At 38.4% G+C, this 17,803-nt stretch overlaps 1 protein-coding gene across 9 annotated transcripts in view; it reads left to right on the plus strand.

The window, feature by feature from the left end:
- Positions 1–17,803, plus strand: part of TEC (tec protein tyrosine kinase) — a 150,044-nt gene that overhangs the window by 40,748 nt on the left and 91,493 nt on the right. For 7 of the 9 annotated variants that reach the window (XR_014244102.1, XM_082390592.1, XM_082390588.1 and 4 more), the window contains one exon: positions 16,531–16,716. Coding sequence is in view for 8 of the 9 variants with exons in the window: in XM_082390587.1 (XP_082246713.1) it covers positions 16,531–16,716 (186 nt within the window). In the remaining variant the exon portion in view is untranslated. The other 2 variants (XM_082390591.1, XM_082390589.1) reach the window with 2 other exon arrangements.

The following is a 17,803-nucleotide window of genomic DNA, read 5'->3' on the forward strand; positions in this document are numbered from 1 at the left end:
TGGGCATATACCCTGAGAAAACCATAATTCAAAAAGACACATGCACCCCAATGTTCATTGCAGCACTATTTACAATAGGCAGGACATGGAAGCAACCTAAATGTCTATTAACAGAGGAATGGATAAAGATGTGGTACATATATACAATGGAATATTACTCAGCCATGAAAAGGAATGAAATTGGGTTATTTGTAGAGACATGCATGGACCTAGAGACTGCCATACAGAGTGAAGTAAGTCAGAAAGAGAAAAACGAATATCGTATATTAACGCATATATGTGGAATCTGAAAAAATTGGTATAGACGATCTTATTTACAAAGCAGAAATAGAGACACGGACGTAGAGAACAAATGTATGGATACCAAGGGGGAAAGGGGAGTGGGATGAATTGGGAGATTGGGATTGACATATATACACTATTGATGCTATGTATAAAATAGATAACTAATGAGAACCTACTACATAGCACAGGGAACTCTACTCCATGCTCGGTGGTGACCTAAATAAGAAGGAAATCCAAAAAAAGAGGGGATATATGTATACATATAGCTGATTCACTTTATTGTACAGTATAAAGTAACACAATATTGTAAAGCAGCTATACTCCAATAAAAAAAAATTCTGAAAATGACAGAGTGAACACATGCCATTTAAAAACTTTTATTTCCTTTTTATGATTCAGATTAAAATCAAGCAACTTTTAAGAAAGAAAATTTTCATATATATTATACATGGAAGTGATTATACAGACCAGAATATTAACATCTACTTTTATTCATGTGTTGGTGTATCTCTAGCCATCTGTCAAAATTCTCTTTATATGTCATATCCGCATTGAAGTGGTCCACCATACTTCGAAGAGGGGTAATTGTTACCTCTTTAGTGATTACATGTTAGTGATTTTTAGGGGCTATTAGTGTTCCAGAACACTTTGTACATATCGCTTTTATAGCCCTCAACAGATTGTACTGTAGCTCTTTGTTTTTAAGTCACTTTTCCCTATGCCACTCTAGAGCAGAGATCATACCTTGCTCATCTTTGTAACCACCTCAACGCCTCATGCATAGTTCCTCATACATCATGGCTATGCAATAAATGCCAGAATGAATGATTATGTATGAATGTCTGAAACTACTCCTCTGAACAGATTGGTTCGTGAACTGAACATGGTGAAAAGATGGATGAGTGAAGAAATGAATGAGGAAACATTTAAGGGAAGGAAGAGAGTTGACAGGGATTAGAGATGAATGAAATGAGAATGAGGTGGTCAAGAATGATGTAGTATATTAATTATATGTCCCAGTTATCTACTGTTGTGTGACAAACTACCTTAAACTTACAGGCACACAACAACAACCATTTTATCACACTCATGGATTCTGTAGTCTAAGAATTGGACAGGGCACAGTGGGAATGTCTACTCCACAATATCTGTGCTCTTGGAAAACTTGCTACCTGGGAGCAACTTGGACAATTAAGGGCTGGAATCATCTGAGAGTTTTCTCAGTCATATATCTGTCTCCTGGGCTGGGATGATTTGAAGGCTGGGCTCAGCAGGAATTCTACACTAGAACACCTATATGTGGCTTCTGCATTTGGCAGGAGCTTCTCTCAGTATGGTGGCTAGGTTCCAAGAAGGACTGTTCCAAGAATGAGAAGTCCGAAAGAACAAGGCAGGAGCTACTTGGCCTTTTCTGGCTTAGCCTCAGAGATTACATAGTATCCCTTCTGCTGTACTATATTAGTTGAAGGAATCAAAATCCCACTCAGATTCAAGGGGAGGAGTGTCAGTGAATTTGCATCTGTTTTAAAAAAGAGCAGCATTACATATCATAGATGGTCCAGATAATGATGATGATGGGTAGAGCAAAGAACAGGGAAGTACATTGTCAGTTTACTTCATTAGGGATAGGGTATATGAAAAAGGCCCAGTTCCATTCTTTGGTGTGTAGCTGTCCAGTTTTCCCGACACCATTTATTGAAGAGACTGTCTTTTCCCCCATTGTATATTCTTGCCTCTTTTGTTGTAGCTTAATTGACTGTATGAGCATAGGTTTATCTGGGGGCTCTCTATTCTGTTCCGCTGATTGCAGTGCCATACAGTTTTGATTACCATAAGTTTGTAGTATAGTTTGAAATCAGGGAGTGTTATGCCTCCAGCTTTGTTCTTCTCTCTTAAAATTGTTTTGGCTATTTGGGGTCATTTGTGGTTCCATACAAATTTTAGGATTATTTGTTTTAGTTCTGTGAAAAATGCCATTGGTATTTTGATAGGGATTACATTGAATCTATAGATTGCTTTGGGTAGTATGGGCATCTAAATGGTATTGATTCTTCCAATCCATGAGCATGGTATATCTTTCCATTTATTTGTGTTGTCTTCAGTTTCTTTCCTCAATGTCTTATAGTTTTCAGAGTATAGGTCTTTCATCTCATTGGTTAAATTTATTCCAGTTGTAAATGGGATTGTTTGCTTCATTTCTCTTTCTGATGGTTAGTATATTAGTATATAGACAGATAGATATAGATAGATATTAGTATATAGAAATGTAGCAGATTTATATATATCACTTTTCTTATACCATATTCAAAAATAAACTCAAAATGGATTAAAGACTTGAATGTAAAACCTGAAACTGTAAAACTCCTAGAACATATAGGCAGTAATCTCTTTGACATCAGTCTTAGTAATATTTTTTTGGATATGTTGCTAGGGCAACAAAAGCAAAAATAAAGAAATGGGACTACATCAAACTAAGCCTTTGCACAGCAAAGGAAACAACCAACAAAACAAAAAGACAACCCACTGAATGGGAGAAGATATTTGCAAATGATATATTTGATAAGGGGTTAATATCCAAAGAACTCCTACAACTCGATATCAAAAAACAAACAAACAGCCTGATTAAAATATGGGCAGAGGATCTGAATAAACGTTTTTCCAAAGAAGACATAAAACAGACATAGGAAAAGATGCTTGATACCACTAATCACCAGGGAAATGCAAATCAAATTGTATACAATGAGGTATCACCTCACACCTGTTAGATTGGCTATTGCCAAAAAGACAAGAAACAACAAATGTTGTCAAGGATGTGGAGGAAAGGGAACCCTTGTGCCCTGTTTGTGGAAATGTAAATTGGTGCAGTATAGAACACTATATGGAGGTTCCTCAAAAAATTAAAAATAGAACTACCATATGATCCAGCAATTCCACTTATGGATATTTATCTGAAGAGAATGAAAACACTAACTCGAAAAGATATATACCCCTCAGTGTTCATTGCAGTATTATTTACAATAGCCAAGATATGCAAGCAACTTAAGTGTTCATCGATAGATGAATGGATAAAGAAGGTGTGGTATATATGTGCAATGGAATACTATTGGCCGTAAAAAAGAATGAAATCTTGCCATTTGCAGCAACAGGGATGGACCTGGAGGGTATTATGAAATAAGTCAGACAGAGAAAAATAAGTGAAATAAATCAGACAGGGAAAAACAAATGCTATATGATTTTACTTATATGTGGAATCTAAAAAACAAAACAAATAGACAAACAAAAACAAAACAGAAATAGACTCATAGATACAGAGAACAAACTGGTGGTTGCCAGAGGGGAGGTGGGTGGGAGGATGGATAAAATAGGTGAAGGGGATTAAGAGGTACAGTCTTCCAGCTATAAAGCGAATAAGACATGGGGAAGTAACATGCAGCATAAGGAATATAGTTAGTAATACTGTAATAACTTTGCTGACAGATAGTAACTAGACTTTTGTGGTAATCATTTCATAGTGTATAAAAATATTGAATCACTGTGTTGTACACCTGAAACTAATATAATGTGTGCTAATTATAATCCCATAAAAAAAGGTCACTGGACATCTTCCACAGTAATTAGATCATGGCTTATATTCATACTTTTTAAAAGTAAATTTATTTATTTTATTTTATTTATTTTTGGCCACATTGGGTCCTCGTTGCTGCACGTGGGCTTTCTCTAGTTGTGGTGAGTGGGGGCTACTCTTCGTTGCGGTGCGCAGGCTTCTCATTGTGGTGTTTTCTCTTGTTGCGGAGCATGGGCTCTGGGCATGCAGGCTTCAGTAGTTGTGGTGCACGGGCTCAGTAGCTGTGGCCCGCAGGCTTTAGAGCTCAGGCTCAGTAGTTGTGGTGCACGGGTTTAATTGCTCCGCGGCATGTGGGATCTTCCCGGACCAGGGCTCGAACCTGTGTCCCCTGCATTGGCAGGTGGATTCTTACCCACTGTGCCACCAGGGAAGCCCCCATGATACTTTTTGAATGTAGTTTACAATTTTTATTTGTTACAAGTGATGTATGAGAATGTTTAGTATTTTTATCAGTGTATTTTTATCCTTCTAGAGATCAGGTATGTAACAGCTGGCATTTCAGTTCTGGAAATTTTTCATTAACTGAGCCTCACAAGTCTTAGAAGTAAGGGTAAATAATTCTCTGGTCTAATTTGCCATCTTGTTTTAGTATGCTCTGTAGTTTCAGTTGTGATGCTTACCTTTGGTGAGCTTTCTAATGATTCTTTTATAAAAAGGCTGCAATTTGGATATACTCACTTTACCTGACTGCCCACTATTCTTTGGTACTTTGTTAACCTGTACAGAATTTTCTTTTTATTGTGCTTTAGGCTTGAAAAGCTAACTTCTGCTTTCATGAAATTTGAACAGGGGAAAGGAAAGGAAATAGAGGGAAGAAGAGGAGTTATAACAAGGACAAATGTTGCATAGACTGTGGTTTTATTTTTGGCCCCGGAAACCACATATTCCTATTTGTTGGGGAAGAAATGGTATCACATTACCTTATCATGAGGTTCTGCTGACTCAGGGAATCATTGGGATCATTGGAAGAGCTTCCATGATGAGCTGGGTAGCGTGGTAATAATATCCTGGAGGAAGGAGGGCCCACCCACCTTTTTCTACTTTTATTTGGCTGCCTTGGTTCTTTTTTTCCCCCTCTCTCCCTTCTCTTCCTCCTTTCATCTTTTTCTATTCTCTTTCTTACCAGTTCCAAAGGGTTAGATGACAGGGACATGGAAAACCATGCTATTCCCTTAAACATATTTCAAAAGTTTTTATTATGGAAAATTTCAAACACAGACAAAAATAAAGTATAATGGACTCTTCCTGTGTGCCTCACCCAGCTTCAACAGTTATCAACTCATGAACAATTTTATTTTGTCTGTGCTCCCATATCCCCCTTACCAGGTTATAAAGCAAGTCACAGACATTATTTTATCTGTAAATTTTTCAGTATGTATCTCTAAAAGATAAGAACTCTTAAAAGTACAATCACAATACCGTCATCGCACCAAAAAACTCCAGAACAACCTAACACTATTTTGTTATCATCAAATAAATCTTACCACAAACTTAAATATCACCAATATACAGTTAGTATTCAGGTTGCCACAGTTGTCTCACACATTCAACTGTCTCGTAAGACTTTTAAAGTCTATTGGTTCCTCCTCAACCTCACTGTTTTTGTTCTTGAAATTTTTGTTAAAGAAGCTTGCTCATTCTGTAAAAAAACTGAATGCTATAATGACTTGGGTTCTTCATTCCTATTTTGAAAACAATAGGAAAATAATATGTTGACATAGATGAATGTTTCATATTAAAAACAATTCAGATTAATGTAATAAAGGAACACATTTTGGTGTTATTTTATATATAATTTCCAAATTACTTTTATTTTTTTTCTAATAAAAGTAGCTGAAAATCACTTTACCTACTTGAGAAACTTGTTATTCATGCCTTATTTTCACTGGTTGTTTCCTTCTGAATTAGCAAGAAGCAGAAAGAGAAATATTTGCTGTGTATCAGAAATTCCTTCATGGGAGGAGAATTAATGCCAGAATGTTGTCAAAGTGAATCCACTTACATTTCATAGTAAGTAGTAAAAAACAAAACAAAACAAAACAAAACCAAAAAAACCCAAAAAACAAAAGAACACAAACCCTTATGATTCAGACTTTATCATGAAAAATAAAGTGAAAATGTTTATTTTATCTCATATATGGCACCATTTAGATTATAATTGTTAACTCTTAGAACAAAGATGGAATCAAATATTAGTTGTTTTCTTGAGATTATTTTTCTGATGAAAATGCATGATAAAAAGTTGTGACTGCCTTTACGTTTAAGTTAGTCAGCACAGATCTAAAGAGGGCCATTTTTTTCGAAAGCGTTAGAAAGCTTTATCAGTTTTTGCAAGAGTGTATCCATGAGGTAGAATAAAGATTAAGTCACTGTCACAAAGAAACCATCATATGTCATTTCTAAAATAAGATAGAAGTGTGTTAACCTCTCAAAGTAGGGTACCAAGTCTAGGCTGATAGGGCAGCTCTGCTCCATGAAGTCATTCAAGGACTAGGTTCCAAGAGACTAACACACCATGTAAAGCAATTATACTCCAATAAAGATGTTAAAAAAAAAAAAAAAGAACTAGGTTCCATCTTGTTCCTCCCTTGCTCTTGTCTACAGTGATGTCTTGAATGTATAAAGTTGAGTCTGCCATGTGTACTTTCCAGCTGGTGGGGAGGTGAAAAATGCCCTAAATCCGGGGAGAGTAGCTTGTCTTTAAGTTGAAGTTGGCCCACGCATCACTTCTGCACACATCCGCTTGGCTTGACCTTAGATGGCCACATCTCACTGCCAAGAAGGCTGGGAAGTATCATCTCTAGCCCATACGTCCAGGAAGAAGGGAAGAATGGATGAGGGTAGGGGGTTACAAGTGGGCAAGGGAGCAAAAAGCAGTTTGCTTCAGTGTACTTTAGTAATTTAAGTGTAAGTCATTCTTGACACTTGTGTTATTTTATTTTATTTTTACTAGCTAACTAACTGCAAGATCCTCATTTGCCAGTGGCATTGAGTGTGATGGGAGCAATTCTCCAACATTATTCTCATTATTGACTTTTTGAAAACCCTCATCTTTTGAGTATTTGAAGTTGTTGACTGTTGCATTCCCTTATTCAGTGGGATAAGCAAAACCTAGTACTAGATGTGGAAGGAATATTTGATTGAGACCTATGTGGTTAATTGATCAGTGAGTAATTTTTATGACAACTCTTGCTTCTCTCTAGAATCACTTAACTATGAATCACCTATAGAGTAAATATATTTGTTGATGCTTTGAGGTATTGTAAGCATATAGGGTGGGGGTCCCCGGAGGAAGAGAACCCAGCCATTTTAGGCCTAAGCCATTTTGTGATCTAAGCCCAGCCACAATGCTTGCCCTTGCAGAAGAATAGGTCTCAGTACTAGTTAATGATTTTAAGGGAGCAAAAGAAGGTAAAAACAAACAGCTGTTACCAGGCCAGGGAGATAACTTAACCATAATACATCAGTTTACTATTTCAACGGTAAGGATTAGCCTGAAGCACGTACTTGAGCTGTTTTGCAGAACGCACACCCTCTTGAGGGCTCAACCACCAGATCAACTGGAACCTAAGGAATGATGATTTCGACCTTTGCTGACCCTTCTGACTTCAGTCAACTAGTGCCTGGACTCTGTCAGCCTTTCCCCAATATATGCTGAATTCTCTTTGTTTCAGCCCCAATCTTGCTGTTTGGGGAGACACCGCTTTGGGAAATATCCCTGTTGTCCTCTTTACTTGCTGCCAGAAATAAATCCTTCCTTCTGCTCTTTGGTTTGGTTCTGTCTTTTGGCTCGATACCCACCAAGAGGCAAGTCCAGTTTTCGGGTAACAGTATTACACATGGTTTCTTTTCTCCATCCATTGTTCTTTTTCTCTCTCTTTCTTTTCTCTTCCTCTTTATCAGCCAGGAGGCCCTCAACCACAGTCATAGCCAAGGACCACAGTGGGGACCTTCATTGTGAAACCCAAACTTGTCTTAAAGAGCACATGTTAAATCAATGCATGTACCTGTATTATATGGACAATAAGAAACAGCTCTCCTTAGTGCAGCACTGCTCAGTCTATTTCCAGGTTCACTTGCCCCCCAGTACAACACTGTAATCACCCACCATTTGGCAGTGGGCTGGATGGGGGACTACATTACCAGGAAAGATAAGTCAGCTGGCCTCTGTAACTTTTGCCTTTTGACCTTTTGAGTCTTCTCTTATCTAGACCTAGGTTCAATAGATCACCAGACAAGGCTACTCGAAACTTTGCAGCCTGCTACAATATCAGTTGGTTGAAAGAAGACACAGTCAAGACTTTAATACAGGTTATCCCTGGGTGCCTTTGTTTCATAGGCAAGGAAGACCTGAGGGCTAAAGTGTTACTTTCTTCTAGAGCTACAAAGCTGCCTGATCCTGGAATAGCTCCAATTCATGATAAGTAGAGAGCCTAGAATGTACCCTTCATTCTGATTGAAGTCAGCCTAGCATTTTTTTCTTCTTTGCTTGTGTTTCTGCTACTCAATTCCCCTTTTACAAAATAAAATTGGGACTTAAGCTGAGAGTATACATTGCAGAAGAGAGCATGGTAAGATTTGTTCCTATATAGTAGCTACCCATTTTAAGTACTTTTGAATTGAAATATAATCTACAGATACTGTTGGCAGGCACACATTTGATTTCTCGGGTAAATGTCAGTCTGATGTTTATTCATGCTAGATTTCTTAAAATTGCAAACAGGCACTAACTTTGTCGTAAACCTGTGACAAGATGTGTAATAGGCAATGTGTTCTGATGTATAAATTCCAAAATTGAGGGCTTTAACTAAACTCTACTAATCTTAGGGCATTAACAAGTATTAGATTGAATTAGATAGTATTGCTGATTTTGTAGGTAAAATATTGCCGAACATTGGCAATTTCATATGGCTTAACCTAGTAAGGTGAGAATTTCAACAACCTTAAATCACTCTTTGCTCCTTCCTGTAAGGAGTTCATCCTTTTTCTACCCTGATAACTAGGCTGTTTGTTTCTTATTTACTATACCGCTTACCATCCTATCATTTGGTAACTCACAGTCACCTCTGTTCCCTTGATTAAAAATGTTATGAAAGGGTGTATAGAGTAGGCTGGGTAGCCTTAGTAGCCATTAAAAAAAATATATATATATATAAAATATATATATTTTCAGGCAGAATTTTTTATGATGAAAAAGAGTTTTTAGATCTTTTGGCTAAAATTGCTAGACCATGAAACTGAGATCCATTAGTCTGGTACTCTGATTTGCAACACTGGGCAGAGAATGTAACCTCTTGGTGGTTTGGGTTTCTCATTGGTGAAACAGTGTTCATTACCTGAACAGTGTCCGTTACCTACTTCAGAATATTGATGTTCAAGATAAGCAACAAGAATTTGCTGTGTAGCACAGGGAACTATATTCAATCTCTTGTAATAACTTATTACAGTGGAAAATAATCTGAGAAAATATACCTGAATTACTTTGCTGTGTACCTGAAACTAACACAATATTGTAAATCAACTATACTTCAATAAAAAAAAAGAATGTTGGTGTTCAAAGACTGTGTTAAGTTTTTCAAACTTTTAACAATTAGCAGTCAGAGTAAAGAAAAGAGTGTTCTTTTTTTAAAAAAATATGTTTATTTATTTATTTATTTTTGGCTGTGTTGGGTCTTCGTTTCTGTGCGAGGGCTTTCTCTAGTTGTGGCAAGCGGGGGCCACTCTTCATTGCAGTGCGCGGGCCTCTCACTGTCACGGCCTCTCTTGTTGTGGAGCACAGGCTCCAGACGCGTAGGCTCAGTAGTTGTGGCTCACGGGCCTAGTTGCTCCGCGGCATGTGGGATCTTCCCAGACCATGGCTCGAACCTGTGTCCCCTGCATTGGCAGGCAGATTCTCAACCACTGCGCCACCAGGGAAGCCCTTTTTTTTAAAAAATAAATTTAATTATTTATCTATTTTTAGCTGCATTGGGTCTTCGTTGCTGCGTTTGGGCCTTCTCTAGTTGCTGTGAGCGGGGCTACTCTTTGTTGCGGTGCGCGGGCTTCTCATTGTGGTGGCTTCTCTTTGTTGTGGAGCACAGGCTCTAGGTGCACGGTCTTCGGTAGTTGTGGCACTCTAGAGCGCAGGCTCAGTAGTTGTGGTGCGCGGGCTTAGTTGCTCCACAGCATGTGGGATCTTCCCGGACCAGGGCTCGAACCTGTGTCCCCTGCATTGGCAGGCAGATTCTTAACCACTGCGCCACCAGGAAAGTCCCAAGAAAAGAGTGTTCTTGTGTTCACCTTCAAGGAGACACAGAGGAAAGGGGCTTAACTTGCAGCTCCGAGTTTTATTTTAAAAAGATATTTGTAACCCAGAGTTGGTTCCTTTGTGATTCTTATTTCTGAATGGGTCAGTTCTTTTCGGTGTGGAAAATGGCTGGGAGAGTGAGCTGGAGGACTCTGAAATTTTGTTTCATCTTCGTTTTCTACTTTAGAGCATCAAACCTATTATTTCTCCAGTTTTAAAAAAAAATTAATTAATTATGTATGTATGTATTTTTATTGAAGTATTGTTGATTTACAATGTTTTTATAAATCTGCTGTCTCCAGATTTTTAAAAAAATTAATTAGAGAGACTGTCTCCAGTTTTTTAAAAGAGACTGTCTCCAGAGAGACTATCTCCAGTTTTTTAAAAAAATTAATTATGTGTGTATGTATGTATTTTTATTGAAGTATTGTTGATTTACAATGTTGTGTTAGTTTCAGATGTACAGCAAAATGATTCAGTTATACATGCTTATATATATGTATTTTTTCAGATTCTTTTCCCTTATAGGTTATTACAAAATATTGAGTCTAGTTCCCTGTGCTGTACAGTACGTCCTTGTTAGTTATCTATTTTATTTATAGTAGTGTGTATATGTTAATCCCAAACTCCTAATTTATCCCCACCACCTTTCCCCTTTGGTAACCATAAGTTTGTTTTCTATGTCTATGGGTCTATTTCTGTTTGAATATAAATTCATTTGCTCTCTTCAGTTTTTGGTATTGAGAGGTTGGTGTCTCTCTTAATGATGCCTTGGAAGTCATAGAGTATCTGTTGAAATCTGGAGATTAAGTCGAATTGCTTTTAGCAATCTGCCTAAATAGGAGGCTGAAAATGGCACATCATTATGCTGTTTCCTTCAGTTCCCCCTTCCCTTCCACTGGAGAGACTGTATGTGTAGTGGGTAATAGTGCAGGCTCTGTGGTTAGAATGTGCCTGTATATTAAAATCTGGCTCTTATTCTTACCCTGTGTCTAGGTAGTAGTACCTACTTTAGAAGTTTTGTTGAATTAAATGCTTTGCTACATCTAAAGTGCTTATTGCTAGAACACTGCCAACACATAGCAAAATAGTAAAAGCTTGGTAATGATAATTTTTATTATTTTTCTGTATAAATAGTAACTCTATAGGGATACTTCCTGATTCTCCTATGGTTGCTTATCCCTCTGGTTTTCATTGATCTTATCAAAAAGTCATTGGATTGATCTTTCAGGACAATGATGTCAACTATAAGGGAAATCTACTCAGCCTCCTCCCCTATTTTGGTCTACTTTTCACAGTATTTGGCAAATATGTGTTTCATAGTTTGTAGCTTGGGGTTCATGGCCATCTTTTTGTTCACTGGACTGTGGAGTTATCTTCCTCTCTGATTTTAATGTTTTATTGCTTGCATAGAGTTTTAGGGAAGGAGAACAGAGAACATACACCTTTCCACTGCCATCTTCCAATAATTTTCTGATTGCCAGAGGCAACCACTTTTATTTTTAAAAAAACATGTTAGTATTGTCAATCTCTAAGTAACATATTTCTTGCTTTTTCAGTTTTAGGTATGATGTACTGACTTCCTACTAGTACTATGGAGGATATAGTTCTCTTTCACAACATACTTCTGGATCCACACACAAGCACATTGCCTGTACTCACTTATCCTAGTAGTAAGATTATTATTTATTATTTACCTTATTATGATGTTCCAGATGTTATTTATAGCTGAACTCTGTAGCATACTGTGATTATTTTTCCTTTACTGCACAATTTTTTGTTTTCCCTGCAATTGATTTATTATTTTTAGGTTTGCTAAGTTTTAACTAATTTATTATAAATCTTCTCCCGACACCTTCAGGTTCATCTCCTGGAAAAATTCCTTCCAAGAACCTTCTACCTTGGTCAATTTGGCCTGATTGTTCTCGGTCTGTTGCTCAATGTCATCTTAGGATTTCCCCTCACCATCATCTGGGAATCTCCTTACCTCTTTTGTTTTGAAACCCTTGTTTCCTGGATTCCATGTTTTTTGTGGTTTACTTCTTTATTTAGATAGAGTGTGTCCTCAAGTAGCTATTTGAGAAGGGTGGATAGGAGATAAAAATTTTAAAGCCTCGCATATTTGAAAAATGTCTTTATTCTCTTGTCGTTGCATTGATGGTTTGGCTGAGTATAAAGTTTTAGGTTAGAAATCAATTTCCTTTGAAATTTTTCTCTGTTATCTTCTAGCTTCTAATAGTGCCCTTGATAATTGCCGTTATGAATTTTGATCCTTTCTATAAAACCTATTTTTAAGCTTGCTGAATCTTCTTATCCCCGTGATTTTGGAATTTTATGAGAATTGCCTTGATTTGGTTCTATATCAATCTGGAAATAACCTTCAGTTTGGGGAAATTTTCCTAAATTTCTTCTTTGATTGGTTTCTCATTGTTTTCTCCTTCTGGAATTCCTATTTTTCAGATGCTAAATTTTCTGGATGGGTCCAGAAAATTTTATTTTCTCTCCAAGTTTTAATATTATTGACTTTTTTATTTTTGGGGAGATTTCCTCAACTTCATATTCTAACTCTTCTGTTGAGCTTTTCATTTCTATCTTATTTTTTTCTCTTTTTTGGCTCTCTGTTCTTTATTTTGACTGTATCCTGACCTTATTTCATGCCTGCAGTATCTTGTCTTAACTCTGATTTTATTGTTTTTGTTTGTTTGTTTTGTTTGTTTTTTTAAGCATTGTCTTTTCTCTGAACAGTCTTTGTTTCCTCCAAGTTGCTCTTTTTGTTTGTTGTTTCCCATGTTTGAATTCATATTAGAGTCATTCCTTAGTTGTCTGGTGATCCTTGACTTTCTCTCATACATGAGTGGGGCTCTAAAAAGTCAACTGGAAGCTTTGTGGGTGAAACTTCCTGACTACAGGCTTTCCTGAGCCATTTCTGTTGGGGAGCTCTCCTGTGTCTGCATCTTGAGGTCTTTTCTCACAGTACAGACCTTATCCGACATTGTGGAGTCAGGTGGGAGAAGAGAGCTGAGTGCTCTGAGAGCTGCAGAGCCCCCTTTGCAATATGGTACTCCTAGCCTCAACTGTTTATAGCTTCTCCCAGTATAGAGACCCTCTGTTTTATAGACTTTAGAAAATAACCTCCAGTTTTCGTCCAGGTTTGGGGAGGTTTAGTCACCTAGCTATATGGCATGGGAGAGGGGATTTGGGGAGTCTCTTAAACAGACCCATAAACAATTCTTTTGCTTTAAGTCCTTTACCACCACTTTTAGAGATACCAGGTTCTGCTGATTCCTGAGCTACTTGGAGGTTTTGCAGCATAAATTGGTTATTTCCAGGCTTCTTCCCAGCTGAACCGACCACATGTTTGTTTTCAATAAACATGTTTTCACAAAACAATATTTTGTGTCCAGAATTTTGTTGTTATCTGCTGTCCTATTTCCTATTTCCTTGAGAGTTAATTCCTTAGTGATGACAACAACATCAGCAGCAACAAAGAACTGATTTAATGGGATTTCAGGAGGGAGCCTAGGCTAATGCGTACGTTCAACCCTCCATCTTTAACTGGAAATCTGCAAGATAATTTTCCTTCATTTATATGAACTTTAATAGTGTTCTTTGGTGAGGATTTCCCATTGACCGACGGATTATTAAAACAACAATGAACTTTTAACTGTATGGTATGGAATGCTGGAGAGGGCTTCTCAATTGGAACCACGAGACTTCTTTTCTAGTCTTGGTTTGTGTGGCCTTGAGCAAGTCACTAAATTTTCTAAATCTCAACTTCTTAATTTGTAAGATGAGTGAGATAGATTAGGTGATGGCCAAGATTCGTATGATTCTGTATATGACTATTCACCTCTCATACAAATCAGATAAAATTTTTTTTTCAACACATTCAACATGAAATAGTTCTCCCCTGTCTCTGTGTTGAGGCCTTTTGCTTCTAGCACTGCAGATGAGCCATGCCCAACTTACCCTCCTGGGCTTTCCAAAAGTCTGCCTTCCATTTGGTAACTATGGTATTGCCCACTGGTATGGCCATTTGCATATGGCCTGTTATCCAGGGCATATCTTGCTTTTTCCTTACACTCCGTTTTTGTAAGTTGTCATCTTTACTCTGCATTGAAGATACGTTGCACAGAGATGAAAAGATGATTTCCAAATAAGTGTATTTATACATCAACAGTTTCTCAGGAACAAAAAGATAGAGTACCAAAATTTTAGTTTAAAATAAGGAGGACCAACTTAGAATCAAAGGAACAAGAACTTTTTTCTCTGACTTCTCAGCTTAGGATAATGGGTCAATTGGGTCTGTTATCCAGCTGCTAATCTGTTATCCATAAACACCAAGAGTGGTATAAAGAGTTAGTGTAAGAGCCCAATTTCTCTTCATTTAAGATAGTGGCTCTCAAATCTACCTGCACATTAAGTCATGATGTGCTGGACCCCACCCCAGACCAATTCAAAATATCTGGGTATGGATTCTGGACATCTGCATTTGGAAAAAACCTTTCTATGTGATTCTAATGTGCACTTAAGGTTGAGAACTATTCCTCTAGGAGCATAAAATCTAGGTGAGAGTTAGAATATGTACATCTATTGCTCTAGAACAGGGAAGGCAATGATGAGCTCTATGATGGGTGATACAGAGATCATGGGTACAGGAATTGGATGGTTTTTAATTAATTGGAATCATCAGGAAAGGCTTCATTAGGGAGGTGAGTTTTGAGCTAGTAGAGCTTTCATAGGTGGAGAGAGGGAGTTTTCTAGGCCAAGGGGAGTGAATGCTGACTATTTCGACTGGGGTGTGGAGTGTTTGGGGAGCAGTAGAAGTAAAGATTGGATGTTAGGTTGCAGCCAGATTGTGGACAATGTCCAGTGTTTTGGCTAAGGAGTTTTGACTTTATCCTGCAGGTGATGGGGAGGACTTTGGGGAAGCATTGAGGATTTCTGATGAATGAAATGGCGTGACGAAAGTGGTATCTTTGAAGGTTGATCCAATGGGAATAAGGGACATGTAGTTGGAATGAAATGTGGCAGGAGCCGGGGGTGAATGGAAGACCAGTTGGAAAGCTACTGTCATGGCCCAGATTGTAATTCTTTGAGGTAGGAAAAGAGCATTGGAATTAAAAAATAACAATAATAAACATTTGTGTAGTGTTTTCTTAATAAGTTCTCTCCCACATCTCAGTAACCTTGTGGTATTTACCTCCATATTTTATGAATGAAGGAAACTGATGATATTCAGAGGTTAAGCTGTGGTAAAGTAACTTTCCAGAAAATGGAGGGCCTGATTGGATGACGAGAGTTCACTAATAGGGAGTTGCAAGGGTGTTTCCGAGGTGTCGGGTTGGGCGTGAAGATGGTAGACTTCCTCACTGGCAGTATCAAGTTCCCGGCTGTGCTCTTCACCTGACTCCTGTTGCCTCTATGGTTTGATACACAATGACTTCTTGTCAGGGTGTGGTGGAGGGCAGGGAAGAAAGGGCTGTTGTCCATTCAACTTGTCTCAGGTAAGAATGTTCAGGCCTTTTCTGAGTGTCTTTGGTTTTCAGAGAGTTAAATTTTGTTGGATTTTAGAAGGCTTATTAGTCTAGGCATGGATAGTCTAGACGTGGGGCTCCAAATATAGGGCTGAGGACCTTATACAGGTGAGCTCTGCCCTGAGGGGCAGCTGTGTAGGGTAGGTTAGCTGAGTAGGATTAGCTGTAACTGGGTGGGTTTCCTTTCTCTTGTGGTTGAGACAGGAGCCATAGGGAAGAGAAATGTGGAGCATGGTAGTGTAGGTATCAGAGAACATCCTCGTGGCTCTGGTGATGAGGATGCTTGATCAAGATCACATCCTTATTAGAGCTGGAGATTGAATGCTATCCACCACTGTGGTAATGCATTTTGTTCACAGTCTACCGTGCCTGTGTGCTTGTCTGTTTTGTGTACCAAGATCCTGAGGCAATTTAAATATCAGCCTAAACCAGCCATGCAGGTGATGAAATGTACTTTTCCTGCTGAGATATTTGTTTCCCTGCAATCAAATAGCAGAAGAGTGTGCCAGCAAGCTAAGGGATGGCAGGGAGGGACAAAGGAGTGAATCATCATCATGGCAAACCTTGATTAGATTTTCTTATGAAATCCAGGGACATGGAGGAACAGGATGGGGCTGGGGAAGAAGAGGAGGTTGAGCTTTCATGCCCTGGGCATTTTTAGTCCAGGTGCATGGAGTAACATTCCTCGGCTCTAGCTGTGGTCAGAGTAAAATCTGTTTTGGTAAATTTGGAATGACAGCATTCTTGGATAATTCACATGTTGCATTTTATTTCAACTATTTATTTTCTTACTTTAGAACCCTGGGATCTTCAATGGCAGGAGAAACAGTGATCAGAAGACCGAGATGAATTTTAACACTATTCTGGAAGAGATTCTTATTAAAAGGTCACAGCAGAAAAAGAAGACATCGCCCTTAAATTACAAAGAGAGACTTTTTGTGCTAACAAAGTCCATGTTAACCTACTATGAGGGTCGGGCAGAGGTAGGAGACAATCAAAGTTTACTTTGTTGCTTTCCATGTTGATACTATTTTATAATACTGACATTCGGCATACCCTCCAAATCTTATGGAGTAAGCTTTAGGTTAATGAAGTTAAGGTAATGATTTGTTATCATTTGGATTTGAATGATAAAGTTAAGGATATGGATAGACATTTTTCACACGTCTGATAATTATGGGTTTAGTATACATGGGTATACATTTTATATCGGCCTACTGAATTAATGTGTTAGAGAAAACAAATTCCTACATCAGTTTTAGATCCTTGTGGAATTCATTAAGTATGTTGTGTACATGGCTCTTTTCCATAAACTATCATATTATGTATAAAAGTCTTCTTTAGCACATATAAACTATGTCCATCACTTTATATGAATATTTCTTCATTATTAAGTGAAAGTTACTTAAAACTGCTTAGTGATTTGGTGAAGTTGACTGACAACAGAACTGTTCAACTTTTTTTGTGTTAAGCAGCTAGTGCAAAGTTCCTTTGATGGGTGCAGAGGGCAGTGGCTCACTAAGAACCTGGTCAAGGAGCAGGTGGCAGAGGGGGGCCATGTTATCAGCCAGCTCCTGGCTTTTCAGTTGTTATAGCCTCTATGTTTCTACCACTAGATGAGGTGCATGCATATATAGTGGCCTCTGACCTATCTATCTATCTATCTATCTATTTATTTTTTTTATTTATGGCTGTGTTGGGTCTTCGTTTCTGAGCGAGGGATTTCTCCAGTTGCGGCAAGCGGGGGCCACTCTTCATCGCGGTGCGCGGGCCTCTCACTATCGTGGCCTCTCTTGTTGCGGAGCACAGGCTCCAGACGCGCAGGCTTGGTAGTTGTGGCTCACGGGCCTAGTTGCTCCGCGGCATGTGGGATCTTCCCAGACCAGGGCTCGAACCCGTGTCCCCTGCATTAGCAGGCAGATTCTCAACCACTGCGCCACCAGGGAAGCCCTGACCCATCTTTTTTCTCCTGCCATCTTGGGAGTGCCTCATCTAGTACTGCAGGCCCAGCCACATTCCTCCCTTTTAGAAATTTTCTTGGGTTCTAGGGAATGGCTGGGAGACTGTGTT

This window comes from Balaenoptera borealis, assembly GCF_965194805.1.
Source record: "Balaenoptera borealis genome assembly, chromosome: 4".
Lineage (NCBI taxonomy): Eukaryota > Metazoa > Chordata > Mammalia > Artiodactyla > Balaenopteridae > Balaenoptera > Balaenoptera borealis.